At 39.9% G+C, this 27,293-nt stretch overlaps 1 protein-coding gene across 2 annotated transcripts in view; it reads left to right on the plus strand.

The window, feature by feature from the left end:
- The window catches only part of SIDT1 (SID1 transmembrane family member 1), an 88,529-nt gene that overhangs the window by 34,912 nt on the left and 26,324 nt on the right, over window positions 1–27,293 (plus strand). The window contains exons 4-11 of one of the 2 annotated variants that reach the window (XM_007985781.3): window positions 2,930–2,975; window positions 6,524–6,625; window positions 7,280–7,363; window positions 8,472–8,559; window positions 9,759–9,830; window positions 10,252–10,345; window positions 18,248–18,291; window positions 26,823–26,894. In XM_007985781.3, coding sequence (XP_007983972.1) covers window positions 2,930–2,975; window positions 6,524–6,625; window positions 7,280–7,363; window positions 8,472–8,559; window positions 9,759–9,830; window positions 10,252–10,345; window positions 18,248–18,291; window positions 26,823–26,894 — 602 coding nt within the window. Of the gene's footprint in view, window positions 1–2,929; window positions 2,976–6,523; window positions 6,626–7,279; window positions 7,364–8,410; window positions 8,560–9,758; window positions 9,831–10,251; window positions 10,346–18,247; window positions 18,292–26,822; window positions 26,895–27,293 lie in introns of those variants that run through there. The other variant, XM_038003345.2, reaches the window with a different exon arrangement.

The following is a 27,293-nucleotide window of genomic DNA, read 5'->3' on the forward strand; positions in this document are numbered from 1 at the left end:
ATACTCCTAAAAGCAGCTGGTTTGTGAAGAGAGGAAGGATATAGGATGACATTAAAGGATGGAGATCCAGGGAAAAGGGAGGCATTTGGGTGGGGTGTTTGTTATTTATTTTGAAAATGGTTGAGACTAGAATATATTTATAAACAAAGAGGTAGAAGGGCAGATTAAATTCATGGGAGAGTTGTATATTTGTAGAATCAAAGTCCCAGAGTATGGTAGAAAGAATGGGAATTTGGTACATGAGTGTGGAGTTTATACTTAGACCAGAGGAATGAAGGGCGGACGGTTCCCAATGACAAGAAGGTGGGTGGGAAAGCTACAGTCCTGAAGGGAGTTCATGGCAGATGGCAGGAGGAGGTAACAGGGAATGACATTCTGAAGTTCATAGTTCAGGTGAATAATAGGATATCATTTCCTTCAACAAACAAAGGAGGGGTTTTGAATGTCCACTGTGCTCTGTGCTAGGGGCTTGTTAATCAAGATGTGTAAGATGTTGTGACTCTCACAGTCCTCTCTGGTACTCACCTCAAAAACTACTGAAAGTTTGTCCTGCCTCTCTTTCTACATAGTCTTTCATCCCATCCCTTTTATTTTTCTTCTACTTGGTTACTCTCCTGTCTATATTTCTTCTCCCTCTCTCTACCCCGCCCGTGGGCCCCTCTCTGCCTCTTCTCCTGACTCCCCTATCTGCACCTCTGTCTCTCAAGTCCATGGGTTTTTTCCCTTCTCCCCTTTCTTGAAAGAGCCAACACAAGGAAATAAAATTGTTTTTAGCCTCTTATGTTTAACAAATAAACATAACATAAACATGTTAAAATGTGTTTAATCTTTAAAACAAATCAGTTGAAATTGTTATACTTCTTTCTCTAAAACTAACAATCCATGAGCTTCAGTTAGCTTTGTTCTGTTGTCAATGACCCATGATAAAATAAACCTTCCCCACCTCTGTTAGGGTTCATGTGGAAGGAAGAAGAATATTTCATCTGCAACAGATACAATGTTTATTTTGCATATACTGCCGACTTCATGAGAAAGTACGGACATAAATGATAGTCTTAAACACAGTAACATGTTTTACAAGCTTGCGTGCATTGTACTAGCAAATAAAACATAAAGAACAAGAAACAAAACAGCAAGTGAATATCCGAATCTTCATCCATTTCGTATTATGACTGAAACTCAAATGATGGGGAAAATTAAAATGGCCAAAAAATACGGGTTGCTTCTGCAAATTTCATGCTGTCATGAAGAACCGATGGACTTGAAAGATGACGGCGCAGATAAGAGAGTCAGGAGAAGTCATGCTGCCAGCCAAGAAAATCGTGTCCTCTTTGTTCTCTTATCTGGCAACAAAGAGAGTTGAAGGACTCCTGTTGCCCTGGTAACAGCGGGAGACACTCCCAGACTGCTGAAAGGGCTCTACCCAGCCCACACACAGTATCACAGGTCCCAACTCTGGCCAAGGACTCTCTGGCCAAAGATTCTCTGGAGCAGAAACATAACTGGGTTTGACACTCACTTTGGCTTCTTTAGGTGACTTACGGACAGAAGTTTTCAGTTCTGCTTCAGAAGAAACAATCCTCAACATTGATTAGGATTTCTGTTGCAAGTAGATATATAAAAATTACATCTATTGTTGTGAGCTAAATTCCGAGCCCGGCCTGATGACAGCCTAAGTTGTGGTCATTACCTTTATAAATAGTGCTCAAATTTTATGACTTCTAAATAACACCTCTAATTATACCTCTTGCTTAAATGTCTTGAAATGCCCTTTCTAAAGAAATCATTAATTTTAAAACAGGTATTTAATTTTTATGAAAGGAAAATTAGAGTGGAAAGAAAAAATCTTCAGAGAGCCCCAGGGGATGAAGCTAATGAGAAATCCCAGAAGTTCAAGTTCAGATACCCAGAAATGCAGGGCACATTGGAGGGGCAGCAGCATGCACCCCCAGGTGTGGGGTTCAGCAGCCTGGGGGTCTGAGACTGCTGTGGACTTGTGTGCATGATCTTCATGGCTAACAATGAGGCAAGAGCCAGAAAGAGCAAACGCCCAAAGTAGTCCTTATAAAACTATAGAGAAGACCACATTTGTGTTTGTGACAAACGCTCGAACTGTTTCATAGATGCTCATGGCAGACAGCCCTATGCTACCAATTTATGCTTCCTATCTCTTCACACTCTCCTTTCTTCAGTGCCTAGATCACTGCTGTCTTACATGGAAGAATGAAAGTATCCAACAATGTAATTCACAGTAAATTACTAATTGAAGAGAAAAAAACCTCCATTATATTCTTTTGGTGGTATTTATATTTTAAAGGAGGGTCTTGGAAGGCAATGCCTAACCCAAAGGGAACTAAATTGGAGAATTTCAGCCAGTGTGGCAGCCATCGGGGAGCTATTTGGGGATAGTAAGTGCATGTTTCTGTCCCTAGCCACCATCCCATGTGGTTATCTCTTCACCGTGTTTTGTAAAAAGTGATCCATTTTGCCATGGGTCCATCAAAATTATTTTGAAATAGTATCTACAGTATCCAAAAGGACCTTGAACCTGGGTTTCCTCTCTCCTTCAGCCCACTTCTGTTACCTAAACCCTGTGCTTGACTGTAAAATCAAGCACAAGACAGTCCCAAGGCAAAAGTGGCTACAAAAGTAAACAGACTACCTTATATAGATATGGCTTCATGGATATTTAAAGACATGAAAATAATAATCCCCTTCCCCAGTCTGGTCATTCTTGAGCGTTGAAACCACCAACTCCCTAGGCAGTCTACTTCGTCAGTTTCATGGGATGAGAACTCCCATCACCAAGGGTGAAGCTCTCCTCGAGTCTACTTTAAGATGGCTTTCTTTTAAATAAATAATTTTTGCTTACTAACTTATGCTTTTCTCTCACTTTTCCCCTTTCCCTTCTGCCACTTACGTTTCTCAGGACAAATGTTGCCTTTCACTTTACTGCCAGCCCCTCTCAACCTCAGGTAAGTGAATGGGTTCCAAGAGTTATCAACATCCTACCCATTGGTGTGCCTTCCTGTTAGTGAAACCAGGTTACCACGGTAGAGTTAGTGTGTGGGGTTGCCCTTGACCTTTCCAAACTTGAAGTATATTCGTATTCCACTTTATTCCTTGTGTTACAGGAATTTTGGACACAATATTTAATCATATCACCTTAATAGATATAAAATGGGCAGCATGCTATTTGTTTTCAGGTGTTCCTTGGTTCAACCTTCATTGAGCAAATCGTGTGCCCAGTATGCACCAAGAACTTTGTTAGACTGCACCTGGTGCTGGAGACACAAAGATGAAGAACAGAGAGACATAACTTCTGCCCTTATGAACCTGATAGCTGAGAAGTGGTAGTGGGGATAGGGAGTAAAAGGATGACACCAAACAGATACAGAAACAATTAATTAACCTGGAAATACAATGAAAATAAGACAGATTTTAATGTTTACAATGTTATAAGTGTAATAAATTAGTTTCTCCTCTCATAAAGAAAGAGCCCGAATGTTGACAAAAAATATTAGGAGAATTAGATATTTTTGTTGTGCTCTGCATTAAACCATAACCACAAATAGAATAAATACATGAAAACTTGGATTAAGTCAGGCTGTTTTTCTCGTGTCATTTCTAGTGACCTTCCTTTTTTCTTTCATAAGCTTCTGAAGACAAAACTCTATATAATAGCATGTTTGAAACAAGTTTATTTGTTGTATGTTTTCTTTAGTCTGTAATATAGCTTTGGTCATAAATAGCTACTTAGGCTTTGCTTTGGAGTCGTAAAACTGGAATTAACATGGACTTGTTGTAAATATACTACAATCACTGGTGTGCTGGTAAATAGTTAACAACTGGTTTTCAGAGAGAAAGCCCTGATTTGTAGCGTTTGCCCATTTCTGTGGTGTAAATACCTCCACTATGGCTGATTTTAAGCTCCCATTGTGATGTCACTGGGAAGTGACTAATGCACAATCAGCTCTCCCAAGCCTGAATGAACCAACTCCCACACATCTTTTAAACTTCCTGTCTGTGAAAGTCTCTGCAATGCATATATACTGCCACCCAGTGGCAGGAGAGGGCCAAAGGCGCTTAATATACCTCCCTCAACATTTATTGACTATTTAATTTCAAGAAATATTTTACAAGCACTAATTACTAGGTGCAAAGAGAGAAACCTAAAAAAAAGGTGGGGGGAATAACTTTCATTCTAACTACAGGAATAGTATAGTCTAACAGTCCTGTACAGAGCTATAATAAATATGATATACTGACCAGGTGTGGTGGCTTGCACCTGTAATCCCAACACTTTGGGAGGCTGAGGCAGGAGTATCACTTGAGGCCAGGAGTTCAAGACCAGCCTGGGCAACATAGCAAGACCCTGTCTCTACAAGAACTTTAAAAATAAACAATTAGCCGGGCATGGAATCTTGCACGTGTAGCTTTGACTATGCAGGAGGCTGAGGCAGAAAGATAATTTGAGCCCAGGAGGTCAAGACTACAGTGATACATGATTGTGCCACTGCACCCTAGCCTGGGTGACAGTGTGAGATCTTATCTCTGAAAAAAAATTTTAAATAATTTGCATCTAAACCCCAAACTGGACTAAAATATACTTAGAACAAACTAATAAAACATAATAAAACAGGCCAGGCGCAGTGGCTTATACCTGTAATCCTACCCCTTTGGGAGGCCGAGGCAGGTGGATCATGAGGTCAGGAGATCGAGACCATCCTGGCTAACACAATGAAGCCCTGTCTCTACTAAAAATACAAAAAATTAGCAAGGCATCGCGGCGGGCGCCTGTAGTTCCAGCTACTCGGGAAGCTGAGGCAGGAGAATGGCGTGAACCCCGGAGGTGGAGCTTGCAGTGAGCCGAGATTGCTCCAGCCTGAACAACAGAGCGAGTCTCTGTCTCAAAAAAAAACCTAATAAAACAAAACAAGTTCCTTGATATCGATGAAAGTCTTACTTTACTCTTAACTAGTCTCATTTTCACCTATATTTTGTATCCTCTTTGACTACAGGAAATATTTTCTTTTTCTCTAAACTCACCCAAATGATTGCTCATTCTCAGATAACTTGTGTCAATCACTGTCTGCCTCTATTCCAGGAGTTAGAAGCAGGTTGCAGAAACTGGGGAGGACCCAGATAGTGATTTTTCATCCTAAATTCCAGCCATTGCTTTGGGTATTTGTCATTCGCTTCTTTCTAGTAAAGGTGGATTGTCAGGCAGGGGTCAAAAACTTTCGGTGGGTGTTTACTGCTTGCACAAAACCAATTACTATCATATATGGGAACATATATGAGGCTCATTATTGCCAACAGTAATCATAGTAATGCTCTTGAGTTACAAAGTATGGATTTCCTGGGACACAAGAACACTCTTGGGAATTCCAGGCTCCTCATCTGTTGAAGAGCCCTGTATTATATGTATTTGAGCCAAGTTCCAAAATTAAGTGGGTTCTTGGGGTTATTGCCATCTGTTATAAGGTGTGGATAGACTTCCAACTGCATCATTAATGACACTCCTTAATTCTGAGATAATTTTTCCCCATCAGAAAGCTTTGGATTCTTGAAAAGGATTCCGTTTTTATTGTCCCGGTACTCAAAATAGGGTTAACAAAAAAAGATGTTGAAATACACAGTTAAGTTTTAGCTTGTTTTGCCTCTCTGTACATGATAGATTTATTAGAGTCTTATTTGGGAGCCTGTTTCGGTTGCTTTTCTCAAAATCTTAATCACAGGCTTAATATAGCTTCTCAACCAGTTATCATAGTTTATAATTATTTGGCAGAATTCCCCTTTCTTCATCATTAAGAACAAGTTTACAACTTAGAGTTAATACATTTTTCCAGTGGACTCGTAATCTACATGGGTAAATAGTACAACCTCTTTCAATTAAAAATGTTTCCTAAATCTGGTGTTATTTGAAAAATACTTTTAAAAGACACCTCGACCTGCCCAAAATTGTGAACATATTTCTGGGGGCTCTACATGGGACTTGATCTTTGAATCTCTGTGTGTTCTCAGTATATCCCAGCCAGCAACAAGTTTCCTGATCAAAAGGGCAAAGGGGAGGATGAGTCTAGTGCAAATTCTTGCCTATGGGAAGGTGGTTAAAATTATTGAAAAACAGGCTTATCTGCTTTTCAATATGGAGTTTTCACATGTCACACTGACCACACAGAAGTGAATCTTATCACATGTTATATCTCACTTATCCTTAATTCGAAGGGGGCAGGATGCTTCTTCAACAGGAAACAAAATAAATGACTATTTCTTTTACCCTAGAAAAAGAAATAGCAACATTGCATAAAATGGCTGTTTTGTCTTATTTACTGCTATATTCTTAATGCCTGGCACACAGCCCTGCACAGATTTAGTTGTTCAATATGTATGAGATGAAGAGCTAACTGAACTCATTAATGGAGATTCACTGAGATTTACATATAAACTTTGTGCCTAATAGAGGAAACAATCCCATTCATGTAAATATAAATCATGTCTTTCTTTTTCTTATTCTCAGTATTTTCTATACAAGTTTCCCAAAGACGTGGACTCAGTTGTCATTAAAGTGGTGTCTGAAATGGCTTATCCATGTTCTGTTGTCTCAGTCCAGAATATCATGGTGAGTGCTGGTAACTCGCCAACCTTCTACTATAGAGCATTATATGATTCCAAAACAAATGAAAGAGAAGGGTGCGAAGCATGCCGTCCTCTTACTGGGAATCTCCCTTCCAAAACTACTAAACAACACGAACAGTATCTGTGAGTACGAGTGGGCAGACTGTGTTTGCAGACACTAATTTGGAGAAGTAAAGAATAGTTAAGTCTTCACCAAAATCAACAAAGCAAAGAAGGAAAGGAGGGAGGAAGCAGGGAAGGACTGTAACAAAGAACCAGGAAGACTAAGTTGTGGGCTCCACAAGAAAACTAAAATTGAACCCTACCATTTGTTCTGTTTTTAAATTTTTATTATAACATTGGGTTCTTTCTGTCTCCTGAGATGTTAATGAAAATTGAAAAAAGTGTTATACACTTTAAGACAATAGTTTTATAGTTCTCTTCAATATAACGTGACTTTGACTTTAGAGGACGAGGCCCCAAGTCTTAGGAAGACTATGTCATGACTGTTCAAGGGGGGAAACTTTACCTAGTTTCTGGTTAATAAGGATCCCCTGCTCTGTGATCCAAGCAGAAAGATGCTGACAGGACCTATGTGTGGCAGGACATTGCACGACATTATGTATGCTTTGCTTTTTATTCCTCATGCATGCTGCAGTGCCCGGTGTATGATCTTGACCACGATGTGGAATTTAATGGTGTCTATCAGTCCATGACCAAGAAAGCTGCCATCACACTGCAGGTGAGACATTGTTTCTGTGGGCATTGTTGCCAATGATAATGCTCAATAGATAGTCAGTGTACTGACTGAGCCAGCATCCTAAAGGGATGGCCATCCATGATGTGCCTAGGATCTCCTTCCTTTCTGATTGGTTTAAAAACTAATATGTCTGGCCAGACGCAGTGGCTAATGCCTGTAATCCCAGCACTTTGGCTGGCCGAGGCAGGAGGATCACCTGAGGTCAGGAGTTCAAGACCAGCTTGGCCAATATGGCAAAACCCAGTCTCTACTAAAAATACAAAAATTAGCTGGGTGTGGTGGTGCACCCCTGTAATCCCAGCTACTCAGGAGGCTGAGGCAGGAGAATCACTTGAACCCAAGAGGCAGAGGTTGCAGTGAGCCGAGATCACACCACTCCACTCCAGCCTGGGCAACAAGAGCAATACTCCGTCTCAAAAACCAAACAAACAAACAAACAGAACGATTTATGTCTATGCCTGAAATTTTTTAAAAAAAAAAAAGTCATTTTCTCACTGGGCTGAACATGACACCAGAAGTTTGGGGATGATTTTTTTTTTTAAGACAGGGTTGTAGAACTATAATGGACCTTAAAGTTCATCTTGTCAACCGCACTTCATTCATGGATGAGGAAATGGGCACATAGAGAAACACACTTAGCATAACTCAAAGCCAAGATGATAACTGAGTCCTTTGCCTCCCTAACCTAAATTATTTATTCAACTGCTGAGCGTGTCAATTTTAGAAAAGTTATTTATCATTAGATTCTAAAATAAAAACTTAACATGTAAGCATTAGTTATTAAACATAGCTATACACATATTATTTGTATGGTGCTTATTAAAGTTCTAAGCTCTCAAATAGGCACAAAATTGATTGAAATCAGAAATGTGTATCTATTTACCTTAATTTCTTGGATAAAACAATTATCTCAGAGTGGATAATCTGGAGTAGATCGCAGGTATGTGAAAGTCCTTTCCAAGGAGTTAGAGGGCAGGGGTGAACTTTATTTTTCTTCTCTTTCCTCTTTCTTTCTGCCCCCACCCCCAGGGACTTTCTCCCTTCTAGCTCTTTCTTACCACCTATCATAAGGTTGTTATGTCTTATGCAGAAGAAGGATTTTCCAGGCGAGCAGTTCTTCGTGGTATTTGTGATAAAGCCTGAAGATTATGCCTGTGGAGGATCTTTCTTCATTCAGGGTAAGAACTAGTGAGGAACACTTGGCTACTTAGAAAAACCTGAAGGAACGGAGTGAAAGGGAAGCTGAAACCTCCCTCTAGTTCCCACTAAGCAAGAGTTGGTTCCATCAGTATGACTGGGAAAGGCATCTGAGAGATACTTGAGAAAAAAACAAAAGATAGAAAGTAGCAGATCTAAAGGTATTATTGATACTACAAAATGTCATTTAGTGCATTTCATCTTTTTGAAGCATTGTATTCTCTCAGACCATGGAAGATAAGTTCACTCAGTTGGTCCTTTACTCAACAAATAATTGCTACCACGAAGTAATGATCTTACACAGCAATCAAAGTACATTTCCTAAGGTGGGGTGGTAGCCGGTAGCCGTGTAGCTACTTACATTTATCAGTAGTCATCATTTCCACAATGATGGACAAGAAAAATTCAGCATTCTCCATCTCAGTTGCCAAAAATTTTACCTTGAAAAATAGTAAGAAAGCCAACTGCAACAACTTATCCCAATAATAAGGGGTATGGGAGCTCTTAGGCATAGTACAGATAGTTATAGTTAACTACTCAGTAGCTACCTTAAGGGCAGAATAGGCTGATGATTGAAAACGTAGACCACTAGCCAGGGATTAACCACATGTGACCAACACAAAGTGTGTTTACTGTTGATTGTAACATCATTTCCTTGGTATGAATGTTTAGGTGAAATTTCTCCTAGTATGTTCTTTAACCTTTTAATTACATGGCTCCAAAATTTTGCCAATGTCAAATATTCCTTGGTAAACTACAAGCCCTTTCATGACTATATAAGAGGGAAAAAATTGTACTGGCTAAAAACATACAAACCAAAGGAAGAGGTAGCTTCTGTTTTCACAGCTGTTTTCTTCACATGTCTGTGGATATCAGGGGAAGGGTCCACCTCTCTTCACTGGAGAAGGGAGGCTGCAAACATTTTGCATCTGTTAGTGATACCAAAATGCACACAAGCAAAGGCCAAATTGAGAGTCTAACGCTAGCCTCCTTCACCAAAAGAGATTTCAGATGGTTTGAAGGTTTGGGGGTTAGATATTCCTCTAGTTCTTGCTAAAATAAGATTCAGCAATCAAAGTTAATTCTGGACATTTTTTGAACAATTGTTCAGACAAGGGACCCAAAAAATCATTATCTGATTCATTGTGCTTTGTTCTTTTTTTATTTTTTTTTAAACCAGAAAAGGAAAACCAGACCTGGAATCTACAGCGAAAGAAGAACCTCAAAGTGACCATTGTTCCTTCCATTAAAGGTCAGTGTTGGCTCCAGAATTCATCGGAGAGATTCCTGTGTTGGAAAATCAGTCATATCATTTGATATTACTGTCATCCTTCCAGAGAGAATTGTCATAAGAAAAGTAAAGTATACTTACCTTAGAAATAGAAAAGGGAATCAGAGCATTTTGTTACACCCCTTCTAAAACAAAGGGACCTCAATCGTGAAGTTGTAGACAGGCAGTCCCTTCCCAGCTTCTACTGGGAAGTCATCACTGTGAAAGGTAGCTACTGTGGATGATGTCTGGGGACCTCCAGTAGCAGTTTTGCTATGAATAAAAATTTCTTAGGACTTAAGAATCAACATGACGGAGGGTGGCCCTTTAAGCTGTCCTGTCTCAGACAGAGTCTTCTTTTCTGCACAGGACGACCTGACCAAAGTTGTTTCTCTCCCTTCAGAATCTGTTTATGTGAAATCCAGTCTTTTCAGTGTCTTCATCTTCCTGTCCTTCTACTTGGGATGCCTGCTTGTTGTGTTTGTTCATTATCTGAGGTAGGTCAATCACTTCCAGAAATGTTAATCCCATGCCTGTCTCTGTGTAACGCTTGGAGCACAGACTTGACAGCCATATTGACTGGCTTCAAATCTCCCTCAGCCACTAGCGGTGTGACTTTGGATACCTTGTGACTTTGGAAACGTTGCTCAACTCTCTGTGCTTCAGTTTCCTCATCCATAAAATCAGATAATAATTTACCCCACAAAATGTACAACTGCAGTGTTTATATCAATAACACACATGTAATAGGTGCTGGTAGAGTGTCAGTTATTTTCCTAGTTAATTAAAACTCAACAAAAAGGCAACATGTATATTTTTTAGACCAGAAAATACTCACTGTAGATGGTCAGTTTTTCCTAACATGTAGATTTAGAAACAGCTTTAAACATTCTATCAAAAAGTAAATGTAATGCTTAAAATAAATCTTGAGGTGCAACAAAAAGCAGGAGTAATGTTCTTTGATACAACATTATCAAGTGTTTTCCTGCTATTGTAGCATTGATTTTCCAGTAAAATGTCCCTTGGGGGGAAAAAGGAGGTAATCGTGCTGTAATTTGACCAAGGAAATTTCCCTTGCCAAGAGTTTGGAGCCCCTAATGACACAGGGCTTTCCTTCCCTCTCTCAGCGGGGTTGAACCTTGAGAATTCTGTTCTTTGTGGCGCTCTCTGTGAAACAGCTACAAAAGAATGGCAGGAGATTTACAATAAACAAATGTTCTTTCTCTTCTTGAACTAGTAAAGAAAACAAAGCCAGCATGGACTTTTGAGACTATTTGCAAAATGAACTCCATCCATGGAAAGATTTCATGGCTACCTCAGTGATACAACTACGTATCTTAAAAATATGGGTCTATCTCTGACTCAGAAAAAACTGCCTCGATGACCTGTATGAAACTTTTGAGTTCAGATATTGCCTTCAAAAACAGTAGATGCCTGCTGGCCAAATCTGGGACAATTTGAACACCAAAATTATTAAGAATAATGAATTATAGACCAATGGAAAAAATAAAAATGTCTGAGTCCCTGTTGATAAAGGAAGGAAGGGCCTAAACACCTGTGGATACACATTCAGCGATTCAACAAATTTACGAAAACAGCACCCATTTGGTAAAGGAGCCATTAGCAGATACTGGTAGTAGAAGGGAGAAAGAACTCTTGACTACAGCAAAATGCCAAAAGCTGGCTGGTAAATATGGAGGAGTGCCGGAGTTGGAAAATCATCATTTTGCAAACATCATGTTAAAGACTAGATTTGCTTAAGAATCATCGATGAATGTCAAATCTAACATGCAGAAATCTGATGAGGATGAAGATGTGTGCATGGCCTTAAAGTGTATCCTCACAAATTGCTTAGTAGTTAAAGTGGAAAAAATAGTAGATATACATTAAGAAATCAAGCATATTGACAGGGTGATCAAAATTAATATCACCAAGGAGAAGATGGACCTTCTGTGCCTCCAGATGTGACACTCTGAGAAGGACACAATGTCACTTTTGCACCATTCCAGAAATGCATATTTGGAATCTAATCATGTGGAAAAATCAGACAACCTCCCACAATAAACATTCTATTAAAATGTGTCATAAAAGACAAAGAAAATTTATAAAAGTATTCCAGATTGAAGGAGACTAAAGATATGTTACAACTAAAGACAATACCTGATCTCAATCAGGATCTTACATTACACTAGCAGAAAAATATACAATAAAAGATATTATTGAGTCAATTGACAAAACTGGAATACAGATAGTAGATTAGATAAGAATATCACATCAATGTTAAATTTGTGAATTTGATAACTGCATTGTGGTTATGTAAGAGAATATTTTTTGACATATTTAGGAATAAAAGTTCAGGTCTTGGTTATATGCAAGTTACTTTCAAATGGTCCAGGAAAAAAAGTGTGTATATGTGTGTGTGTATCTTGATACGTATATATCATATATATTACATCTTTATGGAGAGAGTGAGAATGATCAAAGCAAATGAGGTAATAAGCTAACAATTGGTTGAATCTATTTAAAGAGTATATTGGTATTCTGTGTTCTTATTCTTGCAACTTCTCTATAAATCTGAAATTATTTTCAAATAAAAGTTAAAAACAAAACCCCCAGGCTACAAGTGAATATTATACCTGGAAAGTATACATTAGCTGATTAGCAGCTCACTTAATTTATCAAATCAGAGTTACTAATATTTAGCAGGTACTTGCTGTGAGCCAAGCATTGTGCTCTAATTAGCTTCTTCTTGATGTTTGCTTACAAACTCCTCTTCGTGTCAAACTCTTCCATTCACTGAAAGAAAGCAGCATATGATACATTTGAAAGAAAGCATGGTTCCATTTGCCTTTCATGGCAAGCACTCTAAGTAGATTATCTCATCTGATGCCCCCCAACAGTGGGCACTTTATTATCACCAAGTGACAGTTAAGGAAATTGAGGCACAGAGGGATTAAGCAATTTTACCAAGAATTCAGAGCCAGTAAATGAAGAAGCCAGGATTTGAACTCAGGCAGTCTGGATCCAGAACCTTAGGCCTGAAGCAGGCTGATCATAGTGGGTCTAGAGTGGTCAAGCCCTGTGAGAGATGACAGTGCTGACCAAGAATGCCAGACCAAACGCCTGGCACCCCAGCAAGGATCTAAGTTGAAAAAGGGTCCAAAACGCTTCCAATTTTGCCTTGGATGAGTTCCAATATCATGGAAAGAAGTTCCTCTGTTATGCCTCTCATAGGAAGACTGTCTCTACTCCTGATGTTTTCGATTTTAGAAAACTGGAGTGTTCCTTTTTAGTTAGCTAGTACGCATAGTTAACATACAAACAGACAAGTTAAGCTAATAGCTGGTTATCAATTGCTCTAAAGTTGTTGTTTAGCCAACTAAGGCAAGCAGTTTTTCTAAGCTGTGGTATAAGGCTCTATGGAAACTTCTAGCCGCAGATTATTTTGCTACAGTCAAATGCACAGCTTAGATTTCTCCAAATATAGACAAAGTGGAAATAGAAATGCCAAATGTAAGAACTATTTGGCATTCTAAATAGGAGAATAGACTGAGGGGAAAAAATGCTCTAATAGGAGAACTTTTCCTTCATTAACTAAGCAAAATAACAAAGTTTTCTGTAAAACCGTATGAAACTAGTCATCTCAGGATAATGCCAGTTACTTGATAAGTCCCTTAAACCCTATTACGTGTACCTATGGGGTTTGTAGTACATGCTATGAGATCAGGATAAAAAACATTGATCAGAGACATGGCCCCTGCCATCGGGGAGGTAAGAATCCAAAGCAACTTCATACTGTATTAGCCTGAAACTAAACACTATTCCCTTCCCATCCTCCAGCCTCAGTCCGTTCAACAAGTGTTTATGAAGCCCCCCATGATGAATGTGCAGGTCCTGGGCCAAGCACTGCATACTTGTTCTCTTATTTGTTCTTCACAATCACATTGCCAGACATTGAATCCAAACTGCCCAATCCAGAATACTCATCCTTCCCTTTGATTCTTGTATTCGTTATCTATTACCACAATAATGCTACAATTTATTTTTTTATTTTATTTTATTTTATTTTTTTTGAGATGAAGTCTCGCTCTCTCGCCCAGGCTGGAGTGCAGTGGCGTGATCTCGGCTCACTGCAAGCTCCACCTCCTGGGTTCACGCCATTCTCCTGCCTCAGCCTCCCGAGAATGCTACATTAAAAAAAAAAAAAAAAAAAAAAAAAAAAAAATCTGTGGCACACAGCAAAACATGTTAAAGCTTGCTCACAAATCTATGGGTCAGCTGGATGGTTCTGCTAATCTGGGCTGGGCTGAGAGATCCCAGGAGGGTGTGATCAGAGAGTGTGGTCCACTGGCAGATCAACTAGGAGCTAGCTCTTCTGGGCTGGCCTCAGCTGCACTTGTCTGTCATCCTGAAGCAGGCTAGCTGGGGCTTATTTGTTTCCAAGAGAGACAGCAGAAGAGTGCAAGCCCTCCTGAAGATGCAGGTTCAGAATTCACACAATGTTACTTCCCCCTCATTCAATTGGCCAAAATAAGTCATGAGGGTAGTCTAGATTCAAGAAATGAATATGTAGACTCTACCTTTTGGTTGAAGGAGCTGGATACAAGGTGAGGTGCAGCCATTTTGCAATCAATCTAGCACAGCCCTCATTTGCTACTTTTTCCTTTATTCACTAGATACCACCTGCCTTATCTTAGCTTTGTAAATCATTTAACTCCTCTAATGAAAAATTTTTGTCAGTTCCAAAATCTAGTGCAATAATGGGTAAAGCCTGTTAATACAAACATATAATCAAAACATCATTTTTCTATAAGTACACACAATTGCTTTCCAGTCAGTTGTTAACTAAAATTGTTAAAAAGGAACTTCACCACAGCCTCATTTGCCAGTTAGGAGAGTCAGGCCAAATCACAACTTCCCTCCTTTTTTTTTATTTTCACTATAGTCTTTCACCTTGTCACCCAGGTTGGAGTGCAGTGGCAAGATCTCAGTTCACTGCAACCTCCACCTCCTGGGTTCAAGCAATTCTCCTTTCACAGTATCCTGAGTAGCTGGGACTACAGGCACGTGCCACCACGCCTGGCTAATTTTTCTATTTTTAGTAGAGACAGGGTTTCACCATATTGGTTGGGCTGCTCTTGAATTCCTGACCTCAGGTGATCCACCCACCTTGGCCTCCCAAAGTGCTGGAATTACAAGCGTGAGCCACTGCATAAAGATATGCATCATTCATTCAACAAATATTTAGTGATCATCTTCTATGTGCCAGCTATATCCTAGAAGTTGGAGATATATTATAGTGAATGAAACAGTATATATCCCTGCTGTGATAGAGCTTACATTTTAGAGGGAAGAAATATACAAGCAAGTAACCAATTAATAAAATCATTCCAGGTACTGACGGAAAAAACACAGTGGTATGATAAAGAACGATTGGATTGGAGAAGCTACTTTCAAGTAGATTTGGTTGGCAGGGAAGGTCTCTCATAACCAAGACCTGAATGGCAAGAAGGAGCCAGCCATGGAAGGATCTGGGGAGAGAGTGACTCAGGTTGAGAACAAAAGCCAAGGCCCCCTGCCATTCAGGAGTTCGGTGTGTCTAGGAACAAAAGAGCTATGAAAAGAAGTTCTGCAACCAAACATACCAAAATCAGGATATGCAACTTCTAGAGTTCCCATCTGGAAGTAATAAGAGAATGTACCAAAACACGGGCACTTCTGGTCCCCAACTTTCCTCTCACACCCTCCAACCTCATTTGGAGAGAATGATTCACATTTTAATTTTTGGTGGACATTCCCAAATGGTATAGTTTGTTTGTTAATAATGACATTATTGAGATATAATTCATAGACCGTAAAATTCACCCCTTTAAAGTACACAATTTTGTGATTTTTAGTATGTTCACAGTTACATAACCACCCCATGATCTAATTCAGAATGTTTTCATCATTCCAAAAAGAAACTCTGAGTTTAACAAGATTACATGAGATCAATATACAAAAAAAATCATTTGTATTTCTCTACACTAGCAATGAGCAAACCAAAAATAAAATTAAGAAAACAATTCCATTTACAAAAGCACACAAAATAATAAAAGATTTTGGAGTAAATTTAACAAATTCAGTCTAAGACTTGTACATTGAAAACTGCAAAACATCACTGAAATAAATTAAAGGAGATTTAAACAAATGAAAAGACATCCCATGTGCATGGACTGGAAGATGTAATATTGTTAAGATAATGCAGCAGATAGAATAATAGTAGAAAAATGGTCCCCAGAAGGTGTCTATGTCTAATCTCTAGAACCTGTGAATATGTTACCTTACATGGCAAAAAGAACTGGCAGATGTGACAAAGTTATGAAGATTATCTTGGATTATCTACGTGGACCTAATGTAATCACAAGAATTCTTATGAAGGAGACAAAAAGGTCAAAGGCAGGAGAAGGAAATGCGACAAAGGAAGCAGAGGTTGGAATGACATACTTTGCAGACGGAGGAAGGGGCCATGAGTCAAGAAATGCAGGCTGCCTCTAGAAGCTTGAAAGACAAGAAAATGAATACTCCCCTTGGGCCTCCAGAAGTACAGCCCTGCTGACACCTTTATTTTAGCCATATAAGGCACATTTTGATGTTCTGACTCCCAGAACTGTAAGATAATAGACTTGTATTGTTTTAAACCACTAAGTCTGTGAGTTCGTTACAGCAGCAGTAGGAAACGAATATACTTGACAATACTCCTCAAATTAATCTACAGATTCAACACACAATCCCTTGCAAAGTCCCAGCTGGCATTTTCACAGAAATTGACAAACTGATCCTAAAATTCATATGAAAATGAAAGGGACCCAGAAGCCAAAACAATCCTGAAAAAAAAAAGAAGAAAGTTGAAGGATTTGCACTTTCTGATATCAAACTTATTACAAAGTTGCAGTCATCAGGATTCTGGTACTGACATAAAGACAGACATATGGGAGTCTGAGGCAGGAGAATGGGGTGAACCCAGGAGGCAGAGCTTGCAGTGAGCCAAGATCACACCACTGCACTCCAGCCTGGGCGACAGAGCAAGACTCTGGAGATGAAAGACTGTTCTTGCTATGCGGTCACTGTCGATAACAATTTGGAAAAAAGGTTAAACATAGAATTATCTCATGCTCAACAATTCCACTCCTAGCTGTATACCCAGGATAATTGAAAACATATGTCCACACAAAATCTTGTACACAAATGTTCATAACGGTGTTACTCATGACAGCCAAAATGTGAAAACAATCAAAATATCCATTAAGTGCAAGCATGTCAGTGAAATGTGGTATATCCACACAATGGAATATTATTCAGCCATAAAAAGATTGAAGTACTGATACATACTACAGCATGGATGAACCTTGAAAACATTACACTAAGTGAAAGAAACTAGACACAAAAGTTCTCATATAATATGATTCATTTTTAATGAAATGTCCAAAATAGGCAAACTTATAGAGACAGAAAGTAGATTAGTGTTTTCCAGGGGGTGGGGAGTGGGGAATGGGGAGTGACTGGCCATGGGTTTGAAATTTCTTCTGGGGATGATGAAAATATTCTAGAATTCAATCGTGGTGGGAGCTATACAACTTTGTGAATGTATTTGATTGGTGTGAAAGTAATTGCCTTTTTGCCATTATTTTTCAAGGCAAAATCCCAATTACTTTTGCACCAATCTAATATTAAAACTCACTAAATTATGCACTTTAAAGGGTGAATTTTATGGTATGTAAATTACATCTGAAAACAGATGAATGAATAAATGATGTATATGCCTGAGAATGAAAGTGCTGGGATATATGGTAACTCTGTTTAACTTTTTGGGAAACTGACAAACTTTTCCAAAGTGACTGCACCATTTTACATTCCCACCAGCAATGTATCAGAGTTCCAATTTCTCCATATCTAAACACATGTGTTTTTTTGTTGTTGTTTGTTTTGTTTTTCTTTTTTTTTTTCTTTTTTTTTTTTTTGAGACAGAGTCTCACTCTGTCGCCCAGGCTGCAGTGCAGTGGCCTGATCTCAGCTCACTGCAACCTCTGCCTCCTGGGTTCAGGCAATTCTCCTGCCTCAGCCTCCCAAGTAGCTGAGACTACAGGCGCCCGACATCACACCCAGCTAATTTTTGTATTTTTAGTAGAGACAGGGTTTCACTATATTGGCCAGGCTGGTCTCGAACTCTTGACTTTGTGATCCGCCAGCCTTGTCCTCCCAAAGTGCTGGGATTACAGACGTGTGCCATCGCGCCTGGCCCCAAAGACATGTTTTGAAGAGACCCTGGTAGACAAATCTGCAACAAAATCTATAAGGAACAAATGTAAAATGCTGAGGTTTTCGCTGTCTTAGGAGCATGTGTATGTGTTTGTTTGCAGGTTTCACAGAAAATCCACTGATGGAAGCTTTGGGTCCAGTGATGGTAAGAGCAATGCTTGGTTTCAATTCAAAATGGTGTCGCATAGTGTGGCAATCTCCCATTTCATCCTTCTTTTACCTCTCTGCCTTTTGCAATTTACAAACCCTCCCTTGATTCCTATTCCACAGAGTAATCTAGCCTGCAGTTGGAAAGCAGAGCTAGTGAAAACCAATTCTATAGTTCAGGGGGTCCCAAACCCTAGGCCGTGGACTGGTACTGGTCTGTGGCCTGTTAGGAGCTGGGCTGCACAGAAGGAGGTGAGTGGCAGGCGAGCGAGCATTACCACCCGAGCTCTGCCTCCTGTCAGATCAGTGACAGCATTCGATTCTCATAGGAGAGCAAACCCTGTTGTGAACCGTGCATGCGAGGGATCTGAGTTGCGTGCTCCTTACGAGAATCTAATGCCATAACCCATCCCCACCCCATCTGTGGAAAAATTGTCTTTCATGAAACCAGTCCCTAAATGTTGGAGCCAAAAATGTTGGAGACTGTTGCTGTAGCTGATAATTATTGAGACATGGAGCTCACACTAAAAACCTGTACTAGGAGTATCCCTTGTAATCATAGACCTTTGGTCAGTCATTCATCTTTTTTAAAAGTTTCACCTTTTCTAGGACATAATTGTTCCTACCTAATTCATACATAATTGTTCATATCCCAAAGCTGATTTGTGAACAACAGTAAGAATGTATTGTGCCGACTCTAATACAGAGTTTACTTTTCCCAAACTGAAATGGAGGCTTTTTTAAGCATCTAGAAAACTGAAATACTTGACACTAGTAAGTATAATAAAGAGTATAATAACTTGGGGGAATCCAGAGTAATTGACTCTCCAGCGATTGCACTACACCTTTTCCTCCACTCTGAGAGTTTGAACAAAGGAATTCAATGACCTGATCTTTTCAACAAACTTGAAAATTTAAATGTCCTCATTTTTGAAAAACCTAAACTCAGTGTTCATAAGTTATTAGGCACAGAGCAAGAATTTGGTTAAAAAGGGATATGAAGTGGAACTTGGTTTTTAAGTCATACATAGCAGATATTTAGGTGTGTGTTTTCCACACTTAAATGAGGTCACAGAATCTTAGAAAGAGTCAAACTCACCCTCTACACCCCTCCAGCAGGATGATTGCTCCCTTTGCCGGAGAGTTTGCTCCTTTTTTTTAATGTTTGTCTTCCTTAATGTCAGCATGTCTGTTTTTCCAGCCACCCAAGCACTTTGTTTTATAAACATTCAGCTGTCAGTGTAAAAGACTGTAAAGGAACACCTGCTCTCATGGCTTTAAAATTCTAAATGCTCCTCTCCCTTTTAGTCATCAAATGTTTAAATGAATTTGTCTGCTCTCTGGATCTCATCTTTTTTCCTACAGTGTCTCCAGGCTTTGTGATTAGTTTAGGCCTAGTTGAACTTAGGCTTACATCCAATCAATTGAATCCCATTGGGTAGCCTCTGAAGGGATAATCTTTTATTTTTTATTGTATGAGTAAAGTCATTTTATTACAATAATATGTATTAAAGGAATTCTGTATTCAGAAGGGTCTGCTGAACATTGAAGCATAAGTGGACAAAGCTGGGACTTGAGCCAGATCATTGTCCAGGTTCAGGGAGGCTCTGAAAAGTATCTAAGAGCTGGAGGTACCCTTCTGACGGTAAGCGGAAACACATGAGTGAGCAGAAAGAGTAAAGACGCATCGTTAAGATTCATGTGGGTGTAAGTAACAACAGTAACAAGAAAAAAAAAAAAACCTCAAACATGCTTAATCAAGAAAGAGACTCCTAGCTCTGGAAGTTGAGCCAAAATATGTACTTTAGGATTGATGAGTCCAGTGGCTCTGGTCCATTTCCCTGCCATTCCCTTGGCGTCAATTTACTCCCAGGGCTGGCAGTGAGATGGGTCAAGGCTCACACCTTCACCTGACAACACCAGAGGGAAGGACCTTTTCAGAAGCCCTCAGCAAATTCTTGTGTTTTATTGGCCTAGAGTGAATCATACACTTATTGTTAAACCAGTCACTGCAAAGAACAGATTTACCTACACATCAGACAAACCTACTTTTAGGTCCTCTTCTTTAAGACCAGAGTTTCTCAAACTCAATATTATTGATATTATGGGCCAGATAATTATTTGTTGTTGGGGGCTATTCCGTATCTTATAGGATGTTTAATAGCATCCTTCACCTCCACGCACTAGATTCTAGGAGTTGCCCTTCCTTGGGACAACTAAAAATGCCTCCAGGCTTGGCACAGTGGCTCATACCTGTAATCCCAGCATTTGGGGAGGCCGAGGTGGGAGGATTGTTTGGGCTTAGGAGTTCGAGACCAGCCTGGGCAACATAGTGAGACTTTGTCTCTATAAAAACAAATAAACAAAATTAGGTGGGCGCAGTGGTGCGCACCTGTGATCCAGCTACTTCGGAGGCTGACGTGGGAGGATCGCTTGAGCCCAGGATGCTGGGGCTGCAGGGAGCTGAAATCGCATCACTGCACTCCAACTTAGGTGACAGAGCAAGACCATGTCTCAGGAAAAAAATGCCTCCAGACATTGCCAAATGTCTTTTTGGGGGCAAAACTGTTTCCCCACCTCCGCCTGTTTGAGAACCACGGACCTAAACACATGAAGACACCGAAATAAGATGCCAGCTTAGGTAGGAAGTAGGGAATAGGAATGTTCACCACAAAGGGCTTTGAAATAGGAAGAAAATAAGGAACGTTTGTAATGTAGAGAGGCCACAGGGAATGATGGCATCGCCCCCAGTGTCATGACCACTAGTGAGTCAAGACCTAGACGCTTAAACCAAGAGCAGAAGATAAGCTCTGCCCAAGGGAAGAGCCAGTGACTTTTTTAGGCATCTCGAACAGAGCATCGAGAAACCAGTCAGGAGCAAGAGACACAGGCAAGTAAGGACCACATGTGGAAGCTAATCAGAGACATTCAGGGAAGAAACAAGGATACAGAAATATCTTTCTCTCCCAAGACCAGGATCAGCGTGACCATGGGGCACAGGAAGTTCAATAGAGCTCAGAGTTACAGGAAATGCCTTGGATGCTTATGTCCAGAGAAAATGCTAGAAGCAGCTTCTGAAAGGGGAAGAGGATCCCACTAGACTTAATATGGTGTCTGCCCACATCATTGTGGAGCTAGATATCTATGGAACTTAGCCTAATGCTTTCACCTTAGACGTGACTGAAGTGGAAGAAATGGAATCAGGTCCCTACAGGTTGCCAAATTGGTGGCAACTCTTTTGGAGTTAGGAAGGATGCACTCAGAAAATCTGTGGGCTACTCCGCATTTGTTTTTCTTTGATATGCCTGCAGTCATTTGATTAAGCTGTATGTGAAAATCTCGATGTTGGCTCCAACTATACTAAAAAGCAAAAGAATGTGTTTCATACTTCGTGTGATGAAGAAGATTAGACCCTGGAGCCTGGGTGAGATGGAAATAGTATTGGCAAAGAGCTGCTCCAGGGGACTTGCAGGGACTTTTTTACTGTACTATGAATGACTGAACCCTGCATTGTCTAATCATCACCTAGTACCAAAGACAGGGCATCTGTGAGAATCTTAGAGAATCTATGAAAGGCTCTGTGCTGTAAAAACGTTTCTTCCACTGGCTTTATCAGAGAGAAACCCCACATTTCACATAATTGTTAAAGAGCCTCTACAGAAATTCAGTTACCAACTGAGAAAAATAATGAAGCCTCCCCAACAGGCCTCTGGGACCCCTTGAGCTGCCACCAGGAACTGGGGGAGCAACAGAAGAGGAGGTTACTTTCTCAAATGCAAGAGCTTGACAAGCCTAATCGACTGTAGATTTAAGAACCAAATGGCCAACCCAATCCTTCCCTGGATAGAGTCATTACTGAATCAGCCTCTTAGCCAAGAGCAAGATCTGGTGGAGATAAGACAAGGAGAGTGTTGAACGTGGAGGACTCAAGGAACACAGGCCGTTTAGTGGCCAGGGGTCTCAAATTCTATTCCTATATCTCTACTCTTCTTTTTCCAGTTTTCTTTTTCAACTTTTTCTTCTAGAGGAATTTTACTTTTACATCCATCTGCAAAGATGATGGTTTTCTTCATTTTTTTCTTCAATTATTGAAACAAAACGTGACACTAAGTTGGGATAGGTAGGAAACTGGCATAAAAATAAAATTTGGGCCGGGCATGGTGGCTCACACCTGTAATCCCAACACTCTGGGAGGCTGAGGCTGGGGGATTGCCCACAGTCAGGAAATTGAGACCATCCTGGCCAACATGGTGAAACCCCGTCTCTACTAAAATACAAAATATTAGCCCCGCATGGTGGCATGTTCCTGTAGTCCCAGCTACTCAGGAGGCTGAGGCAGGGGAATCGCCTGAACCCGGGAAGCAGAGGTTGCAATGAGCTGAGATCGTGCCACTGCACTCCAGCCTGGCAACAGAGCGAGACTCCATCTCAAAAAAAAATAAAAAATAAAAATAAAAAATAATCATGCCAGCTAGTTCCCATCATTTCTGACTCCGTCTTCAGTTTCCAACCTGCTGAGTCTTGAGAGACAGAATGGGACAAGGCAACTAAAAATATGAAGTCCCTGAAAGACGCAAACATGCTCAAAATGAAATGAAAATTTTCTCCTCACATAGGGCATTTAACATAAAAAGCAAGTGTGCAAACATATCCTGTTCTATGTCAGTGAAGTAGACAGATGCAGGGGGCTCAAGCTCAGAGAAACACATATCAAAACAAGTTTCCTCATTCGGATGAGATCATTCACAATCGTATGTATCTGCTATTTCCAGTCAGAACATCTTGGTCTGTCCTATAAGCTGATATTTTATGTTGAATTCTGCTTTCTATGTACTATACAGTTAAATATAGATATGATTTGCCTTCCCAGACCATACTTGATGTTTAGAAGGAAATGTCTTGGTTTTTGCATTCTTAAAAGGCTTTAGACATAAGCAAAATGAAAAGAATACTGTTATCCCATGTTGGCCAATCTCATATTTAAATGGTGCATATAAAAGTCCACAGAGTGAAAACACTTTTGCATGCTGCAATGACATTGCACATGAAAGTCTTGGTGCTCCTGTCCATCACAGAACCCATGATGCTGCAGCTGCCTCAAAATGAACAGAGCCAGCAACAACATCAAAACCAGATCGTGCTCAGTGATGAGCCAGAGCAGAAAACAGAAATCAGTGATTCATTAAAGTCTGAACAGACCTACACAGCTGGCTTTGTCTTTTTAGTGAATTTGTCACCTAACAAAACAGTGATTGTTTTTGTTTGTTCACTTGCTTTGATTTTAGTTTTTGGTTTTTGTTTTTCTTTTGATTACACACACACAGAGAACATTGGCTCCCACGAACCATTTCGACCTCCTGCTACAACTGGACTCCAGCATTTTCCTACACACACTTCTACTTCCCATATCAGAGGACTTCCAGTGACACCAAAATGCACTATGTGCACGTAATATCAAAACATCATATTGTACATCCTAATATATACAATTAAAAAATCTTTTTGTATAAAAACAAGTAAGTTTTCACTGAGACCAATACAATGAATTACTATCCATCCCCTATCTAAGTGACTGGGCAAATTACTTGATCTTTCAGCATCTCCCTTTTATCATCTTTAAAACATATGGTAATATTATATGATAAAATATATGGTAAAATATATGATAATATTCTCAGCAGTTTGTGATTTTAGTGTCATTCTTCATTTACTATTTGCACATTTAATAATTTTCAAAATTACATTTTAAAGAAGGGACATAGGTTAGTGACTTAAAATAAGGAGCTTGGACCAGGCATGGTGACTCACACCTGTAATCCCAGCACTTTGGGAGGCCAAGGCTGGAGGATTGCTTGAGTCAAGGAGTTGGAGGCCAGCCTGGTCAACCTAGGGAGATTCTGTCTCTACAAATAATTTTTGAAAAATTAGCCAAGTGTGGTGGCATGACCCCGTGGTCCCAGCTACTCAAGAGGCTGAGGCAGGAGGATCGCCTGAGCCTGGTGGTTGAGGCTACAGTGCGCTGTGATTGTGCCACTGCACTCCAGTCTGGGCAACAGCATGAGACCCAGTCTCAAGAAATAAATAAATAAAATAAAATAAGGAGCTTGAAAAGAGAAAAGTGTGAAAGATACTGAGGGGGATGTAAAAGACCTACAACATCATCTAGGAATAAGAGCAACCCAGGGGTTCCGTGAGACTCCCTGCAATGAACTAAACAGAAAGAAGATGCAGCATGACCCACACCAATGGGCAATCATTGGCAGGCAGCAGCTTCCAATCTAAAAAGCAAAAGCTGTGCTTTTTTAAAATGTGACTTTATTACAGTGGAGATGCAAATGAGCCTCAATCTCTTTGCTCTTCAAAAGGTATTCTTGAGCACTATATGAAAGTAACATATTTACTACCAATTGTTCTTATTTGAAGGAAAATTCCTGTGTTTTCAGTTAAAAAGATAAGTTTTGTCTAATATATACACAACAGAATGTTATGAAACAGGATATGCTGCCATTTGCAACAGCATGCCTTCCATGGATAAACATGGAGGATGTCATGCTAAGTGGAATACACCAGATACAGAAAGAAAAGTACTGCAGGGTCTCTCTTATATGTGAAATATTTTAAAAAGCAAAATACATAGAAATAGAGATTAGAACAGTGGGTATCAGGGACAGGGAGCGGGAGGAAATTACGAGCTGTAAGTCAAAAGGTACAAATCTGCAGGTAGGTAGGATGAATAAGTCTAGTATACAGTAGGAAGACTATATATAGTTAATAATATTGCATTCTATATTGAAAATTTGTGAAGAGAGTAGATTTTAGGTGCTCTTATAACAACAAAAAAGAGGGAACTATGGAAAGTGATGGATATGTTAATTTCCTTAGCTATAGCAATCATTTCACTATGTACACGTAATATCAAAACATCATGTTGTGCATCTTAGTATATACAATTAAAAATCATTTTTTAGGCCAAGCATGGTGGCTCACGCCTGTAATCCCAGCACTTTGGGAGGCCAAGGCAAGCCGATCACTTGAAGTGAGGAGTTCAAGACCAGCCTGGCCAACATGGTGAAACCCCATCTCCACTAAAAATACAAAAATTAGCCAGGTGTGGTGATGTGCACCTGTAGTCCCAGCTACTCAGGAGACTGAGGCAGGAGAATCGCTTGAACCTGGGAGGCAGAAGTTGCAGTGAGCCAAGATCACAACACTGCACTCCAGCCTGGGCAACAAAGTGAGACCCTGTCCCAAGAAATCATAATAATTTTTTTATAAAAAGAAAATAAGGTTTCAGTGAGATCAATACAATGAAACACTATCCGTCCACTCTCTGAGTGACTGGGCAATTTACATGATCTCTCAGAATCTCCCTTTTATCATCTTTAAAATGTTGAGAATATTATTATCAACCTCTTAGGGTTGTTGAAAATTTAAAAGAGTAAATTCCTGGAAAGAATTTAAAAGACTGTCCTACACAGTAAGTCTGCAATAAACATCAGTCAGTAGCTATAGAGGTAGCACTGGTAGCAGCAGCAGTAGCAGCTGCAGCAGCAAAGCTCTATACTGTAACTATGGCCAAATCTGTTCTAAGTCCAAAAGAGTCAGGCAGATTGCACACAACATCTTCGCATGGCACTGTTACTGTGTTCAAAAGATTTGATCTCTCATACTTAAGAGTCTGAAGGTAACCTGTTTCTTTGACTTGAAGTTGGATGACAAACATAGATTGTATTGATGACATGTTACATACTTATGGATTAGCCCAAGAAAGGCCAGGTAACACCTAGTTTCTCTAAATAAGAAGAAATTTATGAGGGGATCTCCAAGCCTAGTAACAGTGCCAGGAAGCATGCATTCTGAGGGCCAAAGTCTGCATTTTGAAGGCCAAGATCTTTGTGCTAAGGGCCCTGGGAACCGCTGAGGCTGCCAAAATTGCTACATTAACCAAAAGCCTTGCTGTCCAGCTGAGCCAACTCTTGGCTAAACCACCAAAGAAGAAAAGAAATTGGGTCTCCAAGGCCATTGCATTGGTCCTTATAATTGAAGTGTAAACTCAAAACCTTTAGCCAGGTTTTGGACTTACACTTTAATTATTTTTCTTTATGGGGGAAATTAATGGACACATAAAAAATTTTTAAACATGATAAAAACCTACAAAGTTGGCTTACAAAACTGAATATTTTTATTGCCCACCAATGGAAATGATGGCTGTGTTTCAGTAGAACTTACACATAAATACTGAAACTTGAATTTCATATAATTTTTACCTGTCATGAAACACTATTCTTCTTTGGATTTTTTCCCCAATCACTTAAAGGTTTAAAAACCAATCTTAGTTGAAGAGCCATGCGGAAACAGGTGGCAGGCTAGATTTGGCAGATGGGTCACAGTTTTGGTGACTCCTGTATTAGTGTAAAAAGAAAATCAAACTTAAAATAATGTGGCTTGATGATTCAAGCTACTTAGAATAGTGTTGTTTTGTTTTAGCAACTGGACGTAAAGTGTTTGCCTCTTCACTTTTTTTAACAGGCTCTGGAAATATGGTGGCATCTCATCCCATTGCTGCCAGCACACCCGAAGGGAGCAATTATGGAACAATAGGTATGTCCTGCCAGGTCTGTTCATGAAAGTGTTTCCTAGTTCTCCAGAGAATATGATAGAAAAGCATTCCAGCCACTAATAACTGGGAATGTGGGCAAAGCAGTTATTCTATGAGATTATCTTTTATTTGTAAGATGAGTTGGTTGGAGGTTTGGAAGCTTCCTCCCAGCTCTAACTTTCTCCAGTTCTGTTGTTCTGTTTCTTGGATCTGCTAGCCCCACTTGGGCAGAATTCCTTCAATGTTTGCCATCTAATACTAAGGCCCTCTAGGGACTTTTTCATCCAGCCTGGGTTTAGGGCATGAAAGATGTGTCCCAGGGAGCCTGACGTCAATTGACCAGTTGTTTCATTCTCAGGTTTCAGTGGAGTAAGGGGCGATCAGAAGACTGAGGCAGTGCT

Source organism: Chlorocebus sabaeus, chromosome 22 (assembly GCF_047675955.1).
Source record: "Chlorocebus sabaeus isolate Y175 chromosome 22, mChlSab1.0.hap1, whole genome shotgun sequence".
Taxonomy (NCBI): Eukaryota; Metazoa; Chordata; class Mammalia; order Primates; family Cercopithecidae; genus Chlorocebus; species Chlorocebus sabaeus.